We start from the raw sequence: 25,636 nt of genomic DNA, 5'->3' as shown, positions 1-25,636 counted from the left end.
CTACTAGATTGTAAATGGAAAATAGCCTTCGATACAATATGAAGAGTTGACTGTCAGCCCTCTGTCAGTGCTAAGACCTTGTGTCTTATGTTATTTTTAGTTTTACCTTCAGGTATAGTACACATTTGAGACAACTGTGAACTGGCCATTTTCCTAGGGACATATGACTAATTAATAGAGTGTGAGAGAGACTACTAAAATCCCAAGTAGTCAAAATTTATTAGATTTTAATATTTGATAAGCACATTTACAACAGCTGCAGCTATTTTTCGGTACCCATTTTAATGTTACGCATGGGCTCTTAAGGTGTAACTAGCCCTGAAAAATCTTCTCAATTCTTACTGACATTTTTCCTTGGCACTGAAACAGTTTTACTGGAAAGCTACAAATAAAGATTGCAAAGATTAACCACACATTATACTAAGTACTGGAAAATATAAAAATAATACTCAGCTATAAGTTAGTGACCACCCCTGCTACCAAAAAGCTTAAAAGTACAAAAATATACAAGCGTATAGGACATCTTTCAGGTTCTTGGTCTCTTTCCGATATAATATAAACAAATCCACTAAGAAAGTCGCAAATACTAACGTACTAGATGAGAAACGAGAACAGGGCTGACTGCCAGGAGAGCCAAGATTCTAACCCTGGCTTTGAGGCATGCAGCAAAGCACTTCTGCTTGTGACAGCCTTCCCAACTCCCTAAGGGGTTACTACATCAGCACCTATCTTACAGAAGTGTGCTAAGAATTAAATAGCCTCTGGTACATTTACTGGAAACACATACTATTATAAACGCTACATATTAATTATGTACAGCAAGAACACACTAAGGACAAAACTGTAAATAACTTACTAACCATGGGCTGATCTTCATCAATGGAATTGGTGCACAAGTGAAAAATACTGTTAAGAGTAAAAACGACTTTCGTCCCCAAACATCAGATAGAGCACCTATGAGGGGGGCACTGAGAAACGATAACAGGCCCTGAAAAGTAAAGAAATTTTAAATAAAAAACAAGAAATGGGAAAAAAAATACACAATAGTTAAAATCAGTCAGTTTCTAAAAACCTTTTGTTTGGCATATTAACACTACCCGTACAAGACAATGTGTAAAGCATATCTTCTAGGAGTATCCTTCATCCACCTTTTCCACTCAGCAATTGTCATCTGCAATTTAAATTTTACTATTCCACAAAGCCCTAGAATCTGAACTCCAAATGTAGTCAGAACTTAATACAGCATTATATAAATGTAAAATGTATTGTACTTATGAGATACCATTTTTCCAACACAGGGATCTGGTCTAACAATTAGAGCAAAAGACTGGGTGCCAAGGGATATTTGAGATTCTGATGTTCTATGACACCAAGTCTGTCTCTACACAGGCACAAATCTTCGAAATAGCTGTATTTCAAAGATTAGTAGTGAGGCGCTGAAATGAATATTCAGCGCCTCATCAGCATTAGGACACTCCCAGCCATGGCGCTTCGAAAGTGCGCAGCTCGACGCGGCTACACGGGCTCCTTTTCGAAAGGACCCCACACCTTTCGAAACCCCCTTATCCCAAACGGTGATCAGAATACGGGGATTTCGAAAGGTGAGGGTCCTTTCAAAAAGAAGCCCATGTAGCCAGGTCGAGCTGCGCGCTTTCGAAGCGCCGCAGCCGGAAGTGTCCTAATGCTAATGAGGCGCTGAATATTCAATTCAGCGCCTCATTAGTAATCTTCGAAATACGACTGTTTCGAAGACTTGTGCCCATGTAGACACAGCCCAATGGATTTTATGGTCCTGAGTTAGTCTACTTGCCCATATACTCACCAATCAACCCAAGTGAAAAGTTTCAGCCAAGAAAGACCTAATTACAATAAAAACTTGCATTTGAGCTCTCCCTGGTAAGCTTACCCTCACTTTTTATTCACAGCTTGAAAGCTATATTGGAAGACTTGCCTTCTCACTTGAGAAAGCACAAGAAGTCATGTATGTACCTTTCACTGATTTTAATTGTGCTTTTAGTCATTGACTTAAATTGAATTTTCATCCTACCTTTACTCCTTGGATTAGGCCATTCATTAGAAAGGTATGTTTTGGGAAGGTTTCATGTAAAACCTATGGAAGAATTATGTCCATTACATAATGCATTATCTGAGGCATATTATCCTTAGAACGATATACCAAAACTGTAGTAAAATCTACCATGAAATAAATTCAGCATCAATAATCTCATTGTCAGGCAAAATAGTCTACTGTAGACATTCATTTAGTGCATTTCAAAATTTTTAATAGTAAAGTAGGATATACTTCTTACTTTCCAGAAATAAAAGCATCAATAGATAAGCCAGAATGTTAGCACTACAGCTCCAGGTCAGCACAATTAGGAAAGAACATTAGTCAAAATCAGAAAGGGTATTTTTTTCTACTTTACCACAAAGGCTGGACAGGCTACAATGGTTTGGGCCTGTGGGGCATCAAGCTGCAGCAGGTTAGGTGTGCAGGGCATGTGGTGGGGGGTGTCAGTTTGCAGCAGGTTAGGGCTGTGGGGTCAAACTGTGGTGGTTTCGGTGTGCAGGCCAGCGGGGGTTAGGCTGCAGTGAGTTGGGTGTGCGGAGGTGGTGGAGGGGTCAGACTACAGCAGGTTGGAGCTGTTGGGAGGGGGGTTAGGCTTCTATTAGTGGGGGGAGTTCGCTTATCTAGTGAACAAAGGTAAGTACGTGTGTCCCTTGTTTAAACAAGTACTCGTAAGTAAAATACTTGTTTAATGGGATGAGTGTAGTTCAGTGCCACCCAAACTTCATTTTTATATTTAATGCTGTGATAATACCGCAATCAACTGTATATTTTAGGTTTTTTTCCCCTCTTTACATGCGATACAGAAGAGGTTCATTAACCACACCACTTACCATCAAGGTAGGTGCTGTCAAGAGTCCCCAAGCAAAAAATTCCAAAAAAATCACTATGACAGCATGGTAGACACTAGGCGAACCTATTCCTTGAGGCTAAAACACAAACAAAAAAGTTATTTTAAAACCTGCTTTTAATAAAAGGTTCTTGGAATGTTGGTTTTATAAACAAGAAATCATAAAAATCAAGTACGGCTCAAAACAAGATGTTTCAGGAAACCAAGTAACTGTCTTGAGGAAGCTCTAACACAGCGAAACTCCTTTTATGTGGAAGCATAATAAAGGACTGGGGGTGTCAATGCACAGCAGCGTACCAACTGCAACACCAGTTAAGCTTCCACCTATAGAAGAAAAAAAGAAACTCTGAGCAACTTTTCCATCTAACAAGATTCCACTACTGGAAGTGACAGTCTTGGGGAATTCTGTATCTTTTTTCAGCTCAGAGGGAAAAAAAACAACTAAATTTCACATAGCAACTAGGAATGAAAAATTAAGAATTATTTCAAAACTGCTTATTTTCACACTGAATCCCACATTCCAAATCCTGGTTGATTGGCCTAGAAGCAACTGCAAAGCTGATTCTATCAATAAAAGCTTACATTTTACTAAACACAAGATCTTGTTGAGATATTGTCATCTAAAACCTACATAAAAATAAATTCATACACTGGAAAGGCCACCACAACTTCAGCTTTAGACTAGTATTGGAAAGATTTCCCCTAATTTTGGGGAAGGCAGCCAACTGAATATGGACATCAAATATGGGGGAGACATTGACATGTTTCTTTCTATTACTACGTAAAGCTAGAAGTGGCTTCCAGAGAAGAGAATATATGGAGATATAAAGTCAAGTGTAGCAGGGATTTGGGGTGTGGGGGAAGAAGCCTGGTTTGGCACATATACGTTATTACTTACTACATCAATCTGCCATAGCGCATTATTAGTCATGTCAGAAAACCCTGGAGAATTATTTTTACAACAGATTGACATGACAGACCTTCATATTAAATATATGACAGAAGTGGATTGCTTTGGTTTTAAAAATGTCAGCAGCTCTGCCCCAGTACAAGGGAGACTGGAGGAGGAAGAGGCTAAGCCCTGAAACAGATTTGGTCTAGCATTCACACTGATTAAAACACAGACAAGAAGAGATCTGGCTATATAAACAGTGCTCAAATCTTGTAAGAATAGCTGGATTAGAACGGCAGAAATGTCAAGATGTCAGAAATTTTACAAGAACAGCTCACAAGAGTGGCTACATCCAAGCCAGAAGAAAACACTTCCTCGTTTTGCATGGAGGTGACTTGGAACCAAAGCTATAAGAGCAGGTTGAAATACAGCTACTGGAACTGGGCAACAGCATCCACCATCCATTCAATTTGGACAGATCTCCAAAACCCCTCTGTATCTTGTAATGCTGAATGGAAAATATGCTTTGGCGTACTTTGAAAACCATGGTTACTTCTGTCCATTTCTTCTTTTCCTAGTTACCACACAGATCGAGCATATTGATTATTTTTACTACATTTTTCAAGTCATCTCTGCTTTTTGGAAAACAGAAAAATTTGTAAAAGAGACAAAGGGTTGCTTGAAATCATAGCACCACCCATGCTTGCTGGAGCTCCAATGCCTGGAGTAGCTCCTCTGTGTTTCACTCTAGTCCAGAGTCATCAGTTTTGGTTGGATGGATTCCTGGAAGGCAACAAATATTCTTTTCCCTCCCACACTACAGCTCAGCATCAGACTTGCTCCTGAACACTGGAGCCTCCCTCCCAGCAGCTCTCTGGTTCCTCATGGTACTAGGGAGTAAACAAACAGTTGGCAGGATTGGGATAGCAGAACACGTTACTGGCAGATGCTACACAGACACAACCACTTTATGACCCCCAGAGTGAGAGGTCAAGAGCTTTCCCAATATTTTTATTCTAGGCAAGCCATGAATAAATAAGTTTGTCTCTACTTCACTGATTTCTAATCATGGGCAGTGAGAGCAGTCCAATGAAATGAGACTGCAGAGCAGAGCTACACTTCTTACAGCAGTACAGATTTTTAAAGAGATGGGGAAAGATTACTATCTTTCTCTGCCACTGCATTCAGCCATAAGCACGACTAATTGGATGTTTATGCTAAAATAATCAGACATGAATTAGTGTTGAAATGTCAATCATTGGGCTTAAGTAGTAGACTACTGAGATGACAATGAGATCACTTTTTAGAAATACCATATCAGCTTCTCTGTTTACTAAACTAAACAGTAATACACTCATCCCTCCCAATACGAGCACAACTGGTTCCCAAATTTCTGCTTGTGGGTGAAAACCTCATAATAGTGACACTAAATTCCCATTAAAATACATGTAAAATTCTCCAATTCATTCCAAGTGCTCACAACTTGACATAAACCAGTTGAATTTAGGTACTTTTCTGATGTATTTGAATAGTTTGGCACCAAAAATAGGATGCAGTGTATGTATAGCAGGGATTTCCAACTTATGGGTGGGGACTCAAACATGGGTCCCATTAGATTTGTTAAAGGTTGCCAGCTGGGCAGTTCCCAGCTGCATGTGGCTGTTAAAGAAGCCATTTGCAGTTTCTTAACACTGCTGCCTCAGACAGATATCTACCAATAAAGATAGGTGCTGGACATGGCAGCTCTCTCTATCACTTGAGATAGCAATTGCCTTATGCCTAGGTCAATGCACGGCCTCCCTTTTTGGAGCGAAAGAATCTTCGCAGCTGGATGTTCACCTTACTACACACGAGCAAATGGTCAGTGTCACAGTCTGCGCTGTGGTAGCTATGTGTCACCCTGACATTACCTAAACGGCTGCGTTTGGTGAGGACAAGGTCAAGCTGGTGCCAATGTTTCAATCTTGCATGTCACCACGAAACTTTGTGCTGGGGTTTGACGTCGAAGAAGGTATTGGTTACGCAGAGGTCATGCTGGGAGCAGAGTTCAAGGAGGCACTGTCCGTTTTCATTCATCTTCCCTGTTCTAAACTGTCCCAGACAGGATGGCTAACTCTGGCGGTTGCTGCCAACTCTGGCATTGAAGTCGCCAAGGATGAATAGCGGCTCACGGGAAGGTACCTCACTGATGGCAATGCTAAGTTCATCATAGAACTTGTCCTTAACTTCCTGGGCAGAAGTTAAAGTAGGCGCATAGACGCTGAAGATGTTGACCAAGCCCACTGGTGTTTGAAGCTGGATTTTCAGCACTCTCTCAGTTCCCACATTTGGTGGTATGACTGAGCCAACCAGGCTCTTTCTGATTGCGAAGCCAACACCGTGTTCCCTGGTCTCTTCTGGAGGCTTCCCATGCCAGAAAAAGGAAAAAGTCCTTCTCCTTGAGGCATCCAGAGGACAATAGCCTTGTTTCCTGGAGGGCCACAATGTCCATCCACAGTCTTCTCAGCTCGTTGTTAATGATTGCTGTCTTCTGGGGGTTACTCATGCTCTGTAGGTCTTCTGTAAGGCCTGGAGTCATGGCCCTTACATTCCATGTGCCCAGCCTGAAGGCTGGATTATTTTGTTGCTTGTTTGTTTTGGCTGGTGTAAGGTTAATGATCCACCAGTCGGTGATTCCCTAAGCCCCACACCCCCAGTGGAGCAAGTGGACCATGGCGAGGCAGCACCTACTTGGCTGGGGGCTGCCCAGCTTGAGGCGGGCGGTAGCTGCCCAATGAGATCCGAAGACCTCTCCCACCATCTGAAGCAACCCCGGGCGCCTCATTCTACGCCAATCGAGTGCAGCGGCTTAATACCGGTAACTGCTGCTTCCCGTGTTGTGTCACCACTCAAAGTGAAAAGGAAGGGAGGCTGCACATTGACACTGGCAAGACTCATGACCCTTCAAAAGTATGCGAGTTTGTCCAAGCACTTGAAGAGGCCTTGCCCCACCCGGACGACAATGATATCAACAAGAGATGGGAACAACTACAGGACACTATCTATAATACTGAGATATCTACCTTTGGGAAGACGACAGTCAAGTCTGCTGATTGGTTTGAAGCCCACACTGAAGTGCTGATGCCCCTGATTGAGAAGAAGAGACAGGCACTGGCTGCATACAGGTCCTCTCCCAGTGAGGTGAGCCTGCAGGTGCTCCAGTCTGCTTGGAGTCAAGTGCAGCAGGTTGCTCAGCAGTGTGCCAACGATTACTGGCTCCAACTCTGCTCCAAGATTCAACAGGCCACGGACACTGGTAACACGAGAGGAATGTACGATGGGATCAAGCAGGCCATCAGTCCATCACAAAGAAAGACTGCCCCACTTAAATCGGCCACAGGCGAGGTCTTGAAGGACAGAACCAAGCAGATGGAACGCTGGGTGGAACACTACTCACAGTTGTACGCCAGAGAGACCGTAGTTACAGAGAGAGCCCTGAATGCCATCGAGCCTCTGCCCACCATGACTGAATTCGATGCTGAGCCCACCTTGGAGGAACTCGGCAACACGCTAAAAGCACTCTTCTGGAAAAGCCCCAGGGAAAGACAGTATTCCCTCAGAAATCCTCAAATGCACCAATGGTACCCTAATTTCAGAGCTGCATGGAATACTTTGCCAATGCTGGAGAGAAGGCAGCGTACCGCAAGATATGAGGGATGCTAACATCGTTACTGTCTACAAGAACAAGGATGACAAAAGCAATTGTAACAACTATTGTGGCATCTCCCTTCACAGTACCATGGGGAAGCTATTTGCACGTGTTGTTCTGAAGAGGCTCAATGTTCTTGCAGAGAGTCTACCCTGAGTCTCAGTGTGGGTTCAGAGCTGAACAGTCCACCATAGACATGGCTTTCTCTGTTAGGCAACTACAAGAAAAGTGCAGGGAGCAGAACAAACCTCTGTATATTGCCTTCATTGACCTGAGCAAGGCATTTGACCTCATCAGCAGAAAAGGTCTGTTCGCGATTCTGGCTAAGATCGGCTGTCCCCCAACTCTGCTCAGCATTATTAGGGCCTTCCATGAAGGGGACCGTCGTATACGATGGATCCACATCCGAACCTTTTGAGATTCTCAGTGGAGTGAAGCAGGCTCCAACACTGTTCGGCATCTTCTTTGCAGTTTTGCTCAAATATGCCTTCGGAACTGCTACAGAGGGAATCTCTCTCCCCACGAGAATGGACGGCAACCTCTACAAACTGTCGAGGCTTAGAGCGGAGACCAGGGTGCTTACGAAGCGTCTAAGGGAGTTCCTTTTTGCTGACGATGCAGCTATTGCCGCTCACGCTCAGCAGGAACTGCAGTCACTCATAAATCGCTTTGCGGATGCATGCATGGAATTTGGCCTCACAATCAGCTTAAAGACGACCCAGGCGATGGGCCAAAACGTGGGTAACAAGCCACCTATCAACGTGCTAGACTACGAACTGGAAGTCGTCCATGAGTTCGTGTACCTAGGCTCGACGATCTCAGACAACTTGTCACCTGTAGCAAGAAAAAGCAGCGTATTGGAAAAGCCGCCACAACGTTCTCCAGGCTGACAAAGAGAATATGGGCTAACAATAAGCTCACCTTACACACCAAGGTGTAAGTCTACGCAGCCTGTGTTTTGAGCACACTGCTGTACGCCAGTGAAACATGGACTTTGCGCTCAAAACAAGAGCAGTGGCTCAACACATTCCACATGTGCTGCCTTAGGCACATACTTGGTATCTCCTGGCAGGACAAGGTCCCCAATAGCACAGTGCTTAAGAGGGCAGGTACTGCCTCCATGTTCATCCTTCTCAAACAGAGGCGTATGCGCTGGCTGGGCCACGTCTCACGCATGACAAATGGCCAAATACCAAAGGACCTCCTCTTCGGCGAACTGGTGTCTGGAAAGAGGCCGAAAGGGTGACCTAAATTGTGCTACGAGGACACGTGCAAGTGTGACCTCAGAGCTCTCTCTATCAGTGTGAACACCTGGCATTCGCTCTCCTCAGACAGGCATGCGTGGAAACAGGGAGTGAAGGAAGCTCTGGCTATGTATGAAACTACCTTGGTGAAGGAAGTGGAAGACAGGAGAGCCCTCAGGAAGATCCATGCCCATGATACCAGAGCGACATTTGCCTACTGCTGCTCACAGTGTGGAAAGGACTGCCACTCCTGGATTGGCTTGCACAGCCACAGAAGACGCTGCTCGAATCAGTCCAACTGGGGCACAAACCCATGATCCCTCGGGATCGAAGGATGCCTACTACTACTATGCCTAGGTGCTGAAATCTTAACACTTGAGTTAATTGGTTTAACGACTTACCTGCCGGAAGCAGGAGAGCTTGGGAGCCACCCAGCCTAGCAGCCCTCGTGAAAAGGCTTTGGAGGAGGAGTGTCTAAGGCTGGGGCTATTTACTGGGATGCAGCTGGGTCTAAGACTGGGGCAAGTTTGGGGCTGCAGGGGGTGCTGTAAGCCTAAGGGCAGTGTGGGGCTGCAGAAGGAATCTAAGGCTGAGAGTAGTTTGTGGCTGGGGGCAGTTTGGGACCTTGGGGGGGTGTTTAAAACCTGGCCAAGGGTGAGGTCTGTGGGGCGGGCGGGGGCTAATACAGTAAGCCCTCGAGTTACCCAGGGGTAGTTCCTGCCACCCCTGCATAACTCAAAATTTTCCTGCAAGGGGAGGGGAGCCAGGAACCAGCAGGGCTGGTCAGTTTCCTAGCTCCCAGGGTGATAGGAGCTGGGAGCCAGGGGCAGGCTGGTTCCAGTCTCCCCATGACTTGCTAGACCTGGAAACTGATCAGCTCATGGCTGGTCAGTTTCACATTCTGCCAGTGCAGAGGAGGGAACCAGGCTAAGAGCCTTCTGGCTCTCTTCCCCCAGCCACAGGGCTGTCAGACAGCAGCATGTCTGAGGGAAGGGAGAGAGAAGGCTCCAGCCACAGGGCTGCAGGTCTCCCTGATCCCCAGCCAGGGACCCTGCAGCTGGAACAGAGCCAGCCATGAGGCTGCAGGTCTCCCTGTCCCCTGGCCAGGGACCCCACACTGGAGTGAAGCCAGCTACAGGACAGCGGATTTCCCCGCTCTCAGCCAGGGACCCTGCAGCTGACTCATATAAGCAGGGGAAGTTCACTTGTTTAGTGAACAAAGGTAGGCACGTATGTCCCTCATTTTAGTGAGTACTCAAATTAAAGTACTCGTTAAACGAGGGATGAGTGTACTGTATTTCGTCACAAGTGGAATATTGTCTTTGTAACCACAAATACAAGTTGACTGCAAAACCTTATCTATGATGGAATTTGATTACTACATCATCTAGGCTTGGAGTCTGAAAATGAATTACACAAAACATTGTAGTGGCACACATCAACTAAATGTAAATTAAAGAAAAAATTTATTTCAAAATAGCAGCAAAATTGAAAATATTCCATAACAGAGTTGCTAATGTAACTATAAAAATTAAAGCCTAAAGAGAAAAATATAGCTAAGTTCTCTTCAAACTGTAATTGGGATCTTACACACGATAGAAACAGATGTTTTGTAATTGTCTATTCTGAGCAAGGCAGTTTTGTTGGGACAGGCTGATGGGTTAGTTAGGAACACGAGCTGAACAACAGAAACCCCATCTGCCATACCAAGGACCCTATTAGTCACAGAGGGTTTTGTGTTATAGCTCTAGACAGCAATAATATAAAACTTATATGTGAACCATAACTAGAAGATACTTCTGCTGATAAAATATAATAATGCTAAAGCAAAGACAATTTTGAACGTATAACCATAAGAAGTGAGCATCGCCTTCAATGAATATAGTTCACACACCACAAGTTTAGAAATAAATTACAAAAAGATTTAAATTCTCATGCTTTAATTCACCATCATACCCAAGTATCATAGCTCAAGTTTCCTTCTATCAGTGATTTGAGAAGAAAGAATATTCTTAGTCATACAGCATGAACTGCAACAGATCATCAAAAAAGGATGAGATGAGAGTGTCTGAACTATTATCTTCCTTTGTTCAAATATTTATGTAGACTTACCAGATGTATTTTGTATTTCATTTGTTTTTGACTGGCCATTTAATAACTGTACAAAGGAGGATAGTGCTACAACGAGTTTTTGACGACAGAATTTTACAGGAAACCTAACGGCAGTCACTGCTGCAAAGATCCTCTTAAATTTTATTAGGACTAACAAATAAAAACATTGTGACATTACTGCTTAATTACATTTGACTAATGCTCTGATATTACAGAGTGCACAAAGCCACCTTATTAGTCCAAAAGACATTTCTACCATACAGTAGACCCTCAAATTTGTGGAAATTATGTTCCTAGGAAACCAGGCGTTATTTGAAATTCACACAAGTCATTTGGGGGGGGCAGAGCTGCCAACTCAGCTCCAGCTGCTGCTGCTGGGGTGGGAAGAGGAGCAGGCAATCCCCCTGTGAAAAGGGAGAGCCTCTTCCCTCAAGAGTTCTTGCTGCCATTATAAAGAATATAATCTTGTGTAACAGCATACAACCATAACAGGTAATTAACTCATAAAGAATAAAGTCTGAATACTAGGGTTGTAAAATGTTAGCCAATTAACCAATAAGAGGAAGCTCATTGGTCGCTTATTTCAGTTAATGATTAAACTCCTGCAGCCACCACCCATGTAAAATGTGTGAACGCCTTAACAGTTCCAATGGAATTTTAATAGATTAGTTACTTACTTAAAGAATGCTTTTCACATCCCTACTCACTACCTTTTCCCTACCTCTGTCAGAAACTAGGCAAATATTCCCATTAACAGATCACAAACCAATATCTGCTGTCTAGTGATTCCCTGAACATTTGCAGCCATGTTTTTACTCTGTACTTATGTGCATTTGAACTCAATATACTTTCAGAGGGGCTTACACTCAGCTTCTAGTAACTTTAATAGCAGTTATCAGTATTATATAAGGTATAACCAGATGATACACTAAAAACTTCTCATTATCCCTAGAAGCAGTCCATGCAAGTAGAAGTCAGATGTTTGGCACTTTTGTAAAATGCATATTGTATCCTAACAAATAAGTATTTTCCAAAAAGACACTTCTATTTCATAGCTCGCATGAACAAGTGGCGCAAAAAAGTTAGTCTGCATTCTTTTTTGTATTAGTCCTGCAAAAATGTATGTACCCACATGCTTGTAACTCCCTACATTTTTAATTTTGTGAAGAAAAACAGTACATTTGGACTTTCACAGTAGCCATCAGTCAAATGTGAATCTGCTTTCTCTTCAACCCTTAAGTAACCTAGACAGTATCTCAAACTGACGAGGGTTGTTGCTTGCTTATACAGAAGGTCACCAACCTACTGTTTTACTTTGATTTGAAGGGACTATCTTACAGTAATAAATATTATTTTGATGCATTTTGAAAATACATCTAAACTACACAATGAGTAAGGTAAGATGCACATTATTACATTCAGTTTGACCAAGTACGCACTCTCACAGTATATCTATGCTACAAGTGCTTTAGGAAAACATCTATGGCAACAAAACAAAAAGCAGTCATTTAGCATTTTAACAAAATAATTTACTAGATGATGAGCTTTCATGGGGGAGACCCACTTCTTTCCAGATCTGGGAAGAAGAGCTTTTGTGGGGCAAATCCATTTCTTCCCAGATCTAGAGAGAAGTGGGTCTGCCCCATGAAAGCTCATAATGGTTAGGGTGAATTTGGAGCATGGTTTTAACTGGATTTCATTTCATTTTCAACGCAGATTCTAGTTTAAGGGGACTTCATATTGATTTCTACTTTCAAAATGACAAGAAGTCCTGTGGCATCTTATAGACTAACATATTTTGGAGCATAAGCTTTTGTGGGCGAATACCTACGTCATCAGATGCATGAGTGTGGGGGTTTCACGGGGGGTTCAAAGAGGAAGTTTCAATCGGGGGGCGGGGGGCGCAGAGGTGACAAGATCTGTTCAGTCATGTAGGATGTGGTCCATCATCATCAGTTAATGTGGAGTTGTGAACATCGAGAGGAGAAATCAAGTCAGTTCAGTGAGGGAGGATGTGGCCCATTACCACTAGCTATCGGGCCACATCCTCCCTCACTGAACTGACTTGATTTCTCCTCTCCATGTTCACAACTCCACATCAATTGCTGATAATGGACCACATCCTATGTGACTGAACACTTTGTCTACTCTGGCCCCCCCTTGATTGAGACTCCCTCTTTAAACCCTTCTATGAACCCCACCCCCAGGCATCTGATGACGCGGGTCTTTGCCTACAACAGCTTATGCTCCGATATATCTGTTCATCTATAAGGTGCCACAAGACTTGTTGTTTTTGAAGATACAGACTAACTCAGTGATCCCTCAAATACTTTCAAAATGGATTTTCTGTCAGGTTTCATTTTTGAAGATGGCTACCGAGATGCTGAGTCATCTCCCATCCCTCAGAAAAAGGTGTGAAAACCAGAGGCAGGGAAACGTTGGGTCCCCTGACCAGAATATGCCCCCTTTGAAGAGCCTATAAAAGGGGATGGAGCAATCTCCTCAGGGCTCTTACTCACTGATGCTGTCAGTGGAGTAGGCAGGAGACTAAGAGGAGGCCCCTGGTGGCTAGGACAGCATTCGGATACCATGAGGCTTCCTAGGCCAGGTTTATTTCGGTGGCTAGGGCAATCAGTTCTATAGTGTTAGGCCTTGTAGGCCAGTGTAATTTTGATTTTAGTTAAACAGACGTGAGGAAACAGTCATGGGTTAGACCATCATTCGAAACTGAGGGGAAAAACGGCTGAGGAGAGTTGGCAGTTTTTCAAAGGGACATTATTAAGGGCCCAAAAGCAAGCTATCCCGCTGTGTAGGAAAGATAGAAAACATGGCAAAAGACTGCCTTGGCTTAACCAAGAGATCTTGCATGATCTCAAAATAAAAAAGGAATTGTATAAGAAATGGAAACTAGGACAAATTACAAAGGACGAATATAGGCAAACAACACGAGCATGCAGGAGCAAGATTAGAAAGGCTAAGGCACAAAATGAGCTCAAACTAGCTACAAGCATAAAGGGAAACAAGAAGGCTTTTTACAAATACATTGGCAACAAGAGGAAGACCAAGGAGAGGGTAGGGCCGTTGGTCAGTGAGGAGGGAGAAACAGTAACAGGGAATTTGGAAATGGCAGTGATGTTTAATGATTTCTTTGTTTCGGTCTTCACTGAGAAATCTGAAGGAATGCCTGACATAGAGAATGCTAGTGAAAAAGGGGTAGGTTTAGAAGTTGAAATAAGAAAAGAACAAATTAAAATTTACTTAGAAAAATTAGATGTCTGCAAATCACCAGGGCCTGATGAAATGCATCCTAGAATCCTCAAGGAGGTGATAGAAGAGGTATCTGAGCCTTTAGCAATCATTTTTGGAAAATCGTGGGAGACAGGAGAGATTCCAGAAGACTGGAAAAGGGCAAATATAGTACCCATTTATAAAAAGGGGAACAAGAATAACCCAGGAAACTACAGGCCAGTCAGCTTAACTTCTGTGCCAGGAAAGATAATGGAGCAGGTAATTAAAGAAATCATCTGCAAGCATTTGGAAGGTGGTAAGGTGATAGGGAACAGCCAGCATGGTTTTTGTTAAAAAGAGATCATGTCAAACCAATCTAATAGCTTTCTTTGACAGAATAACGAGCCTTGTGGATAAGGGAGAAGCGGTGGATGTGGTATACCTAGACTTCAGTAAAGCATTCGACACGGTCTCACATAATATACTTATCAATAAACTACGCAAATACAACTTAGATGGAGCTACTATAAGGTGGGTGAACAACTGGCTGGATAACCGTACCCAGAGAATAGTTATTAATGGCTTTCAATCCTGCTGGAAAAGTATAACTAGTGGGGTTCCACAGGGGTCTGTTTTAGGACCGGTTCTGTTCAATATCTTCATTAACGATTTAGATATTGACATAGAAAGTACACTTATTAAGTTTGCAGATGATACCAAGCTGGGAGGGGTTGCAACTTCTTTGGAGGATAGGGTCATAATTCAAAAGGATCTGGATAAACTGGAGAAATGGGCTGAGGTAAACAGGATGAAGTTTAATAAGGACAAATGCAAAGTGCTCCACTTAGGAAGGAACAATCAGTGTCACACATACAGAATGGGAAAGGACTGCCTAGGAATGAGTACAGCAGAAAGGAATCTAGGGGTTATAGTGGACCACAAGATAAATGAGTCACCAGTGTGATGCTGTTGCAAAAAAAAAAAAAAAAAAACAAACATGATTCTAGGATGCATTAACAGGTGTGTTGTGAACAAGACACAAGAAGTCATTCTCCCGCTCTACTCTGCGCTGATTAGGCCTCAGCTGGAGTATTGTGTCCAGTTCTGGGCACTGCAGTTCAGGAAGGATGTGGAGAAATTGGAGAAGGTCCAGAGGAGAGCAACGAGAATGATCAAAGGTCTAGAGAACATGACCTATGAAGAAAGGCTGAAAGAATCGGGCTTCTTTAGTTTGGAAAAGAGAAGATTGAGGACGGACATGATAGCAGTTTTCAGGTATCTAAAAGGGTGTCATAAGGCAGAGGGAGGGAACTTGTTCTTCCTTGCCTCTGAGGATAGAACAAGAGGCAATGGACTTAAATTGCAGCAGGGGAGGTTCAGGTTGGACATTAGGAAAAAGTTCCTAACTGACAGGGTGATCAAACACTGGAACGAATTGCCAAGGGAGGTGGTAGAATCTCCATCACTGGAGATATTTAAGAAGAGGTTAGATAGATAGCTTTCAGGGATGGTCTAGAAAGTGCTTGGTCCTGCCATGAGGGCAGGGGGCCGGACTCGATGGCCTCTCAAGGTCCCTTCCAGTCCTACTATTCTATGATTCTCTCCCAGGCATTTCTCCACACAGGATGTCACTTCAAGAAAAGAAGAACCAAAGAAAGAAGGAAAAAGCAGATGCAATCTTCATCCTGTCTTGAGCACCATGCCCAACTGCTGTCCCTGTTCCTATCCCCGTGGGTTACCAGACTTACCTGAGTGATTCCATCATACTTCAGGACTGCAGTCAGGAGAGGGGAGGAGGGAAGGCAATTATTCACCTGTATATAGTTTTGTATAGTGATAACCGGAATCTTAATGATTAGTTAATTGTTCTTGTTTACAGTTAAATCTGTTATTCTTTGTTCACCCTTAATTGTGTTGTGCTTAATACACTGACTAGATATGGCAAGCGTGTCTGAACTTGTATATTAGGCAGGGCTTATTTTAGCCTGCCCACTGTTAATGCAACATCACCTAATAAATTATTTTGGTAGTCTTTGAAGTGCTATGACTGCTTTTTTGTCTTGTGAAGATACGGCCTAACACAGCTACCTCTCTGTATCTATGGCAATGTTGCTCATCAATAAGTATTTCAAGTTCTGTTGGGTAAAATACTTAATAGCTACTTGTTGGGAAAACCTTACAATATGCAGGTGCAGAAATTTGTCTCACCCACCTATTCTTTTTCAGAATACGGAAAGCAAAGCAGGCAGAACAAAGACCAAAAGGATCCCATGATGGCGATAAACACACACTACGGATAAAGCGCATCACAGATGGGCTATTCACCAACAGCCGAACCATACCCTACTTGTTACACTCAGAACGCCTTGCTCTATTCTACAATGGTTTAATGCCTGCCATCAACCTAGGCTAGTGTGAAACCAATGGCTGCCTGAAAATGCACAGCCGTTTCCTAGGTGGTATTTTTTTCCCCAAAATTAACAGTTTAAATGTATTATCTAATGCTGTAGATTTAGATATATCCATGCAAAATGATAAACTCCTGAATTTAGTGATTAAACATAGCTTCTACTGAGACTTGAAACAAATGCTAATTCTAAAAAGTAAATTTATGAGCAATATTGTAGAACCCTGAGATTCAAGCACTCAAGCTAGCAAATCTCAGGTTAACGCAACTGAGTAGCAGGGTGTTGGCACCTGGCTGCCTGCCATGCAGGGGAGCCATGAAATTGACCACTGCAGCAGCACTGGTCAATTTCCCAACTCCTGTGAGTGGTGGGCAACCAGAAACCAGGTGCCAGCTCCCTGCCACTCTGAGCAGTGGGGAAACTGACCAGTCATGTTGTGCTGGTCAGTTTCCCCGCTCCTGTTAGTGGCAGCTGCCAAGAGCCTCACTCTCGGCTGCCATCACTGACAGAATCAGGGAAACGCTCCTGTCATTGGGAGAGAGGAGGGGAGTGTCAGGCTGCCTCCCCTGACATGAGCCATTTCCCCATTCCTATCTGGGGGGAGGCAGCCTCTGTGCTCCTGTCAGGGGTGGTGAGAGTCAGGCTGCTGCCCCCTGACATTAGCAGTTTCACAGTTTCTGTTAGGTGCAGCAGCCTGACTCTTGGCTGCTGCCACTGACAGGAGCTGGCAAACTGACCACCACAGCAGCACTGATCAGCTTCCTGTCTCCTGTGAGCAGCTGGGTGCTGGGAGCCAGGCTCCATCTCCTTCTAGCTCACAGGAATGGGGAAACTGACCAGTGCAGCAGCACTGATCAGTCTCCTGTAAGTGGTGGGGAGGTGCAGCCTTGGTCCCAGCTCTGTGCCACTCACAGGAGACAGGGAACTGTCCAGTGCCGCTGCACTGGTTAGTTTCCCAACTCCCCCAGTAACATGAAAATTGACTTACATGGAGTTGGGCAGGAACAGAACCTCTGCATAAATCTGGGGACACCATACTTAGGTATAGTGTTTAAGAATACCTTTAAATGAACTAATGACAACCAGACTGATGCTAAAAAGAGAAGAAACATCTGTTAGCAAATAAACCCATCATGAAATAACAAAAAGCCACGCTCAAGCCCAGAATGCTGGATCCCATATAAGTAGGTGGCAGCAGCAAAGAGCAGTTTTAGTCCTGGTCACCTGTCAAGGCTGCCAGCCAGCACCACCACAAAAAGGGTCAGAGGATTCTTTAGGAACAAAGCTCCGATGCCCTGCCCACAAACTACCTTCAGACTACAGCATGGACCCAGCTCTGCACAAAGCAACCAGAAATTCAAGTTAGGCCTCAGGTCAAATGTTCACCTGACCATAGATCAGAAGCATGAACACTTGGAACAGATCCTACCAATGCCAAGTGGTGCTTTGAATTTTTTCTTGCTGTGTTCCCCCCCAATGCCATAAAAATTCCATAGCCCAGTTTTGCCACAACAGTTTGGTAGTAGATTTAAAAGTCGGGAGTAGGACTGTGAAGCACAGCAACTGCCCAGGGACCACACTGCCTTCTCCCACCCTTCCCTCAGACATGCAGCTGACTGACATCCCTTTGGCTGGGGGAAGAGAGGAAGAAGGCTCTTAACCTGGTTCCCTCTCCTGCAACAGTGGCAACGTAAAACTGACCTGCCATGAGCTGATCAGTGTTTCGGCCCACAAGCCATGGGGAGACTGGAACTCCGGGAGCCAGGAAACTGACCAGCCTTGGTGGTTCTTGGCTCTGCTCCCCTTGCAGGAAAATTCGAGTTATGCAGGGGTTGCAGGAACAACCCCTGGGTAACTCCAGGGTCTACTGTATTAGACCCCCCACCCAGCCCGCAGACCTCACCCTTGGCCAGGTTTTAACTGCCTCACACAGTCCCAAACTGCCTCCAGACTTAAACCTACCCAGCAGCCCCAAACCGCCTCCACCCTTAGACACCCCCCTCAGCAGCCACAAATGACCTCCAGCCTCAGAGCCCCACAGCAGCTCCAAACTGCCCCAAGACCTACACCCCACCAGCCGCCCCAAACTGCCCCCAGTTTTACACACACACCCCAGCAGCCCCAAGCATTAGACTCTCCCTGCAGCCCTAAACGTCTCCCAGGCTTAGACCCCTCCTTTTATCCCTCAACAGCCCCAATGACACTCCTCCTCCCATAACCTGTTCACTGGGGCTGCTAGGCTAGGTGGCTCCCCCAGCCCTTCTGCTCCCAGCAATTAAATCAAGTGTTAAGGTTTCAGCACCTAGGCATAAGGTAATTGCTATCTCTAATGACAGAGAGAGCTGCCATCTCCAGCAGTTATCGCTATTGAAAGGTATCTACCTGAGGCAACAGTAGTAAGAAACTGCAAATGTCTTCTTCAACGGCCACATGCAGCTGGGAACTGCCCAGCTGGTGACCTTTAACAAATCTAATGGGACCCATGTTTGTGTCCCAACCCATAGGTTGGAAATCCCTGCTCTACAAACATATGCTACTTTCTATTTTTGGTACCAAACTAGTCAAATACATCAGAGAAGAACCTAAACTTTAATTCAAGTAACAACCCCTTGGAACAAATTGGAGACTTTTACATGTATTTTAATGGGAATTTAGTGTCATTCATGAGTTTTCATATATGAGCAGAAATTTGGGAACCAACTGTGCTCATACAGAGAGAGATGAGTGTACTGACCTACGGGCTCTCCCCTCAAACTGGCTGGGAGAGGCAACATGGCATTGTCTCCTTCATCACCCCATTAGAGCCAGAACTCCCTCCCAGACTCATCTGTTTTAGGCGCAGCCCTTCAGTCAGGGCTGACCATGCCAACCAGTATTGTCAACTTAGTTCTATTTAAAACGTGGGCACTCCAGTAAGTGTGCTGGAACCTCCCTTGCCTCACCCTTTCCTCCAACGCCCCACCCATTCCCCAACTTCCCCAGCACAAGGCCTGTCCCACTTCTTCATTCAGGTTCCACCCTATCTGTTCCTCTTCTCCCCTCACCCACTGTTTTTCACCCGGTCAGACGGGCTGTGTGGGTCAGGCTGGGGCTGGGAGCTCAGGAAAGGCGAGCACAGAGGATGACAGTATTTCCTCACCTCTCCCACCCACAGAACAGAATTCTGAGTGCCAGGTCAGCAAGTCTCACTATCAGCTCCCCGGTCTGACAGCGCTTTCCCATAGACAAGCGAGTGCTCCAATGCCAGCGCACCCCCACGCAACGGCTCATTCGGCGCCCAGCCTGCCTCGCCACCCCCGAGAAAGGCCCAACCCCGCACGCACGCAGACCTCACCTCGCCCCAGGCGCCCTCCCACTGCTTCACCGGGTCAGGCCGCACTTCTCGGGCAGTGTCCTGCCTAGGCCCCATCGCGCCCCCGCAGCCAGGCCCTCAAGCCAAGCCAGCCCTCGCCCGACGCCGGCGCAGGCCCCCGGCCTCACCGTGCCGCCGTCCTTGATGATGATCTTCTTGGCCAGCATGATGCTGCGGTTCACGGCGCGTTTCTTTTTCTTTCCCCCCTGAGTCATTTTACCATCCTAGGGCCCCGGGGGGGGGGGGGGGGGGCGTCGGGCGGCGAGAGGCGCGGCCCTTCCCCACCAGCCAGGCCCCCGCGTCCCACTCAGCGACTGCCCGCCGCCATCTTGGGACTCAACGCCGGCCGCTCTACCATCACGCGATCATCTGATTGGCGGCGAGTGGGCACGTGGGCACGGCTACTCCGACCCCTCAGGAGCCGGGGCTGGGCCCAGACCGGCCGGCAGGGAAGTTGGAGCAGCCGCGAGGTTTCCGAGCAGGGCGGTGGTTACGCGCTCGCGGCAAATAGCCAGCGGCTGGGCCTGGTGCACCGCAATGCCTCGATGCTCGCCGGCCGTTAGCAACCTGAGCGGCCTAGTGCGCCAGCGCGGAGGTGTCTTGTGCCTCAGCCCAGTCCCGGCCGGCACTAGAGTCGGGTCAGGGCCGCGCTCTGTTCAAAAGAGCGGGAACGGCACCGCCCCCAGGGCCAATCCAGGCGCTTAGCCCATTTGTGCGCAGCGGGCGGCCCCTGCCCTTCTCCTGGGCCACCCCGGCGGAGCGCCGCCCTGTCTGAGAAGGGCGCTGCGCGCCGGCACACGTTGGGCCGCCTGAAAGCGGGGCGCTGCCTGGCGCTAGTGCCGCGCCTGGCAGGCAGCGGAGAGAGAGTCCTGTTCGTCCGCGCCCGCACGAGCGGTGAGAGGCGGGAGGGATGTTCAGCGGTTTCAGCCCTGGGCTGCTAATTCCAGGGTTGTGAGTTCAACCTCCGAGCCTGTTGGAAGGGAGCTCCCATAGCTCACTCCCCCAGCGCTTGGGAGGCAGGCCTGTGCTCGCCTACAGCTGGCCTGCCAACCTGAAACGTTCCCACCAGCAACTATAGACCACCGCACAGTAACTCTGAACCTGGAACCAATCCCTGCAACAAATCTCCCTGCCAACTCTGCTCACATAGCTACACCAGCACCATCATCACAGGACCTAAAATCAACCTCACCTGCACATCTGCTACTCTAATGTAACCCTCAGATCCCACCGAGGAATACACTAAGAAACTACACCATCTGCTCAGGACACTCCCTGCACAAGAACAGATTTATACCAACACACCTCTAGAGGCCCGTCTGGGGCTATTCCACCTGCTACCCAAGATCCACAAACCTGGAAATCCTGGACACCCCATGATCTCGGGCATTGGCACTCTCACTGAAGGACTGTCTGGTTATGTGGACTCTGTCCTCAGACCCTATACCACCAGCACTCCCAGCTATCTCTGAGACACCACTGACTTCCTGAGAAAACTGCAATACATTGATGACCTACCAGAAAACACTATCTTAGCCACCATGGATGTAGAGGCTCTCTATACCAACATCCCACACAGAGATGGAATAAATGCCATCCGGAACAGTATCCCTGATGATGCTACAGCACATCTGATGGCTGAGCTCTGTAACTTTATCCTCACACACAACTATTTCAGATTTGGCGATGATATATACCTTCAAATCAGCAGCACAGCTATGGGTACCCGCATGGCCCCTCAATATGCCAATATTTTCATGGCTGACCTGGAACAGCGCTTCCTTAGCTCTCGTCCACTAACACCCCGTCTCTACTTACGCTACATTGATGACATCTTCATCATCTGGACTCATGGGAAGGAGACTCTGGAGGAATTCCACCGGGACTTCAACAACTTTCTCCCCAACATCAACCTCAGCCTGGAACAGTCTACACAGGAGATCCACTTCCTGGACATCACGGTGCTAATATGCGGTGGCCACATCAATACCACCCTGTACCATAAAACCACTGACAGCTACGCCTACATTCATGCCTCCAGCTTCCATCCCAGACACACCACACGGTCCATTGTCTACAGCCAAGCACTATAAGATATAACCGCATTTGCTCCAACCCCTCCGACAGAGACAAACACCTACAGGATCTCTACCAAGCATTCTTCAAACTGCAATACCCACCTGAGGAAGTGAAAAAACACATCAACAGAGCCAGGCGTGTGCCACGAAGCCTCTTATTACAAGACAAGCCCAAGAGAGAAACCAACAGAACACCACTAGCCATCACCCACAGTCCTCAGCTAAAACCTCTACAGTGCATCATCAAGGATTTACAACCCATCCTGGACAATGATCCCCCACTTTCACAGGCCTTGGGAGGCAGACCAGTCCTTGCCCACAGACAACCTGCCAACCTGAAGCAAATCCAACCAGCAACTATACGCCACACCACAGTCACTCTAACTCAGGGACCCATCCATGCAACAAACCTCATTGCCAGCTCTGACCACATATCTACGCCAGCAACACCATTACAGGACCTAACCAGATCAGCCACACCATCGTGGGTTCATTCAGCTGCACATCTACCAATATAATTTATGCCATCATGTGCCAGCAAGGCCCCTCTGCTATATACATTGGACAAACTGGACAGTCTCTATGTAAAAGAATAAACATGCACAAATCAGATATCAGAAATGGCAATATACAAAAACCCGTAGGAGAGCACTTCAATCTGCCGGGCCACACAGTAGCAGACTTAAAAGTAGCTATCCTACAGCAAAAAAATTTCAAGACCAGACCCGAAAGAGAAAGTGCTAAGCTACAATTCATCTGCAAATTCGACACCCTTAGCTCAGGATTAAACAAAGACTGTGAATGGCTGGCTAAATACAAAAGCAGCTTCCCCTCCCTTGGTGTTCACACCTCCAGATCAACTGCTGGTAGTAAGCCTCATCCTTCCTGACTGAGCTAACCTTGTTATCCCCAGCCTTGCTCTGGCTTATTTATACCTGGCCCTGCAGATTTCCAAGACCAGCATCTGATGAAGTGAGTCTTTGCCCACGAAAGCTCATGCTCAAAACTTTTCTGTTAGTCTATAAGGTGCCACAGGACCCTTTGTTACTCTAATATACGCCATCATGTTCCAGCAGTGCCCCACTGTAATTTACTTTGGCCAAACTGGACAGTCTCTACAGCAAAGGCATCAGGAACAGCAACATACACAAACCTGTAGAAGATCATTTCAATCTCCCTGGACACAGTAAGAGACTTAAAGGTAGCAGTTCTACAGCAAAAGAAAAAAATTCAAAAATAAAATAGAGAAATCTCTGAGCTGCAATTCATTTGCAAATTTGACTCCATCAACCAAGGATTGAACAGGGACTGGGAATGGCTGGCCCCTTACAACAGAAGTTCACACCTCCACATTAGAAGGAGACAATGAGCCACATCCCCCGCTGACTAATCTGACTGTTTTTTTCTCCTCTCGTGATGTATACTACTGATAATGGGCCATTTCCCCCCTGACTGAATAGACCTTGCCAGCTCTGGCCCTCCCCTTTATAGGAACCCCACTCTTTAAATAGTCCTCTGAACCGCCACCCCTCATGGATCTGATGAAGCGGGTCTTTGCCCACAAAAGCTTATGCTCCAAAATATCTGTCAGTCAATAAGGTGCCACAGAACTTCTTGTTGTTCTCATAGCTCAGTAGTTCTCAATCAGGTGCCCCTTTATGGATCTGGGGAAGAAAAAAAAAACTCAGGAGGATGATAGGTCCTGCTGTGAGGGCCGGAGACTGGACTTGTTGACTTGCCAAGGTTCCTTCCATCTCTATGAGAGAGGTATCAAAACAAAAAAACAGTCAAGTAGCACCTTAAAGACTAACAAAATAGTTTATTAGGTGAGCTTTCGTGGGACAGACCCACTTCTTCAGACCAGGTGTCTTGGGGCACTTTATAGGCTAACATATATTTTGGTGCATAAGCTTTTATAGGCAAAGACCTGCTTTGTCAGACCCCTCCCAACCCACAGTCCCAGGCTCTCCCTCCAGATTCAGGTGCCACTATCCCATCCAGACCCCTGCAATGTATATAGTTTCCCCCCCCTGTGAAGAGTGCACATGTTATTTTTCTGGTTGCTAAAGTTTGGGTTTGTTTGATAACATTCAAGTCTCAGAGGGGTAGCCGTGTTAGTCTGTAGCTTCAAGAACAACAAGAAGTCTTGTGGCACCTTATAGACTAACAGATATTTTGGAGCATAAGCTTTCGTGGGCAAAGACCCGCTTCATCAGATGCACTTGTTTTGATAACATTGTTTATTTTTTCCACACCCCCACGTCTCTCGTTACTGGAAGGGCAGGATGGAGGATCATGGGGGTTGCTTGAGGGCAGGCCACTGAGGCCCATGAGTGAAACCCTCCAGGAGGGCTTAACAGATCCAGGGCTTATTGCAGAGGGCCTGACTGAGAGCTGCAGAGGCTGGTCATACCCAGGGCCAGCCTTGGCCAACCACCCCATGAGGAGGGTCCTGTTCCTGGCCTGCACAGGGTTGTGGAGGGCACAGCACATGCCCACTACCCGGGGATGTTGTTGATGCGGATATCCAGGCATGTGGGGGGACACCTAAACTGTGCCTCTGGGTTGTTGATGGCACACTTGGCAGAGTAGCGTGCCCAGACAAGACAGCTATTGAACAGCTCCTGGATAGGGTGTGGGTGGCCTGTGTATGGCTGCATGGGCCAGGACTGCTGTGGGTAGGCCCCATCCCCCACCATACACAGTGGCATAGTGATGCCCCCAAGCCTGAGCTCCGCAGGGGGATATCGGTCCCCTCCTGGCACTCACCTCTCCCTCAAACTCCCCAGGTCCCACTCCAGTGGGCCACCCCTCAGGCAGCGGCCCTGTGCCAGGGTGAGGTATCACGGTCTCCTGGGGCTATGCCTGTCCACCCTGCCCCCTCATGCACCCAACCCTGGCCCCCAAGAGTCCCCTTGTCCATCCGTCGCCTCCCCATACCAGGCCTGAGGAGGACAGCCCCAAAGGTGGACTTGCCCAGTCTGACCTGTTTCCCCACGGAGTGGTAGCTTTCTGGGGAGGCCAGCTTCCAAATGGTGATGGCCATGCACTTCTTCAGGGGTGGGGCAGTCTGCCTGTGGGCGTCCTGGCATTGGAGAGAGGGGGTGAGCAAGCTGCAGAGCTCCAGGAACATTTCCTTCCACATGTGGATGTTCTGCAGCCACTTCAAGTTATCCCACAAAGCTGGGACCAGCTGGTCCCACTCCTTGGAGCTGGTCAAGTATCTCCAGAGGCGTGGGGGGAGGGGAGAGCATGGCTGGGGGCCACAGTGGGTTGGGGCTCTGGGGACAGGTCTTGGTCACAGGGAGCAGGGGCAAGCTTCAATCATGGTGGCCAGTAACCCAGCCAGGGTGAGCATGCGGGTCTGGAGCTCCTATGAGTCCACGGCTCTTGGCTGCGAGCTTCAAGACCATGGATGGGCTCTGTTGTGTTTTGTGCAGCGAGGCGCAGCATCTGCAGGGAGGGGGTATTTGAAAGGGGCCCTTTAAGGGAGTGCATGCTTGGTGCTCCCAGAAAGGCTTTCTGGCCATACAACCCCGTCCGTGGCCTTTCCTGGCCCATTGTTTCCAAAGAGTGCTCAGAGCTGTGTGGATACACTCTTGAAAGAGCAGATCACTCTTTTGAGTTGCTTTTTGTGTGTGGACCTGCTCTTTCAAAAGATGATCTTCCGAAAGATCTCTTGCAGATGATCTTTCTTCGAAGGATCGCTGTAGTGT

The 25,636-nt window shown here is 46.6% G+C and overlaps 1 protein-coding gene across 1 annotated transcript in view; it reads right to left on the bottom strand.

Moving 5' to 3' along the window:
* The window catches only part of MFSD14A (major facilitator superfamily domain containing 14A), a 32,023-nt gene extending 11,927 nt beyond the window's left edge, over nt 1–20,096 (bottom strand). Inside the window, exons 1-4 of the mRNA XM_075003003.1 lie at nt 19,971–20,096; nt 2,902–2,997; nt 2,048–2,110; nt 861–988 (exon numbers count right to left, since the gene is read on the bottom strand). Coding sequence (XP_074859104.1) covers nt 861–988; nt 2,048–2,110; nt 2,902–2,997; nt 19,971–20,057 — 374 coding nt within the window. The 5' untranslated portion in view covers nt 20,058–20,096. The remainder of the gene's footprint in view (nt 1–860; nt 989–2,047; nt 2,111–2,901; nt 2,998–19,970) is intronic.
* Nucleotides 20,097–25,636: the final 5,540 nt, after the last annotated feature.

Source organism: Carettochelys insculpta, chromosome 9 (assembly GCF_033958435.1).
Source record: "Carettochelys insculpta isolate YL-2023 chromosome 9, ASM3395843v1, whole genome shotgun sequence".
Taxonomy (NCBI): Eukaryota; Metazoa; Chordata; order Testudines; family Carettochelyidae; genus Carettochelys; species Carettochelys insculpta.
The sequence above is the reverse complement of the archived record's forward strand: the minus strand, read 5'-3'. Positions and strand labels throughout refer to the sequence as shown.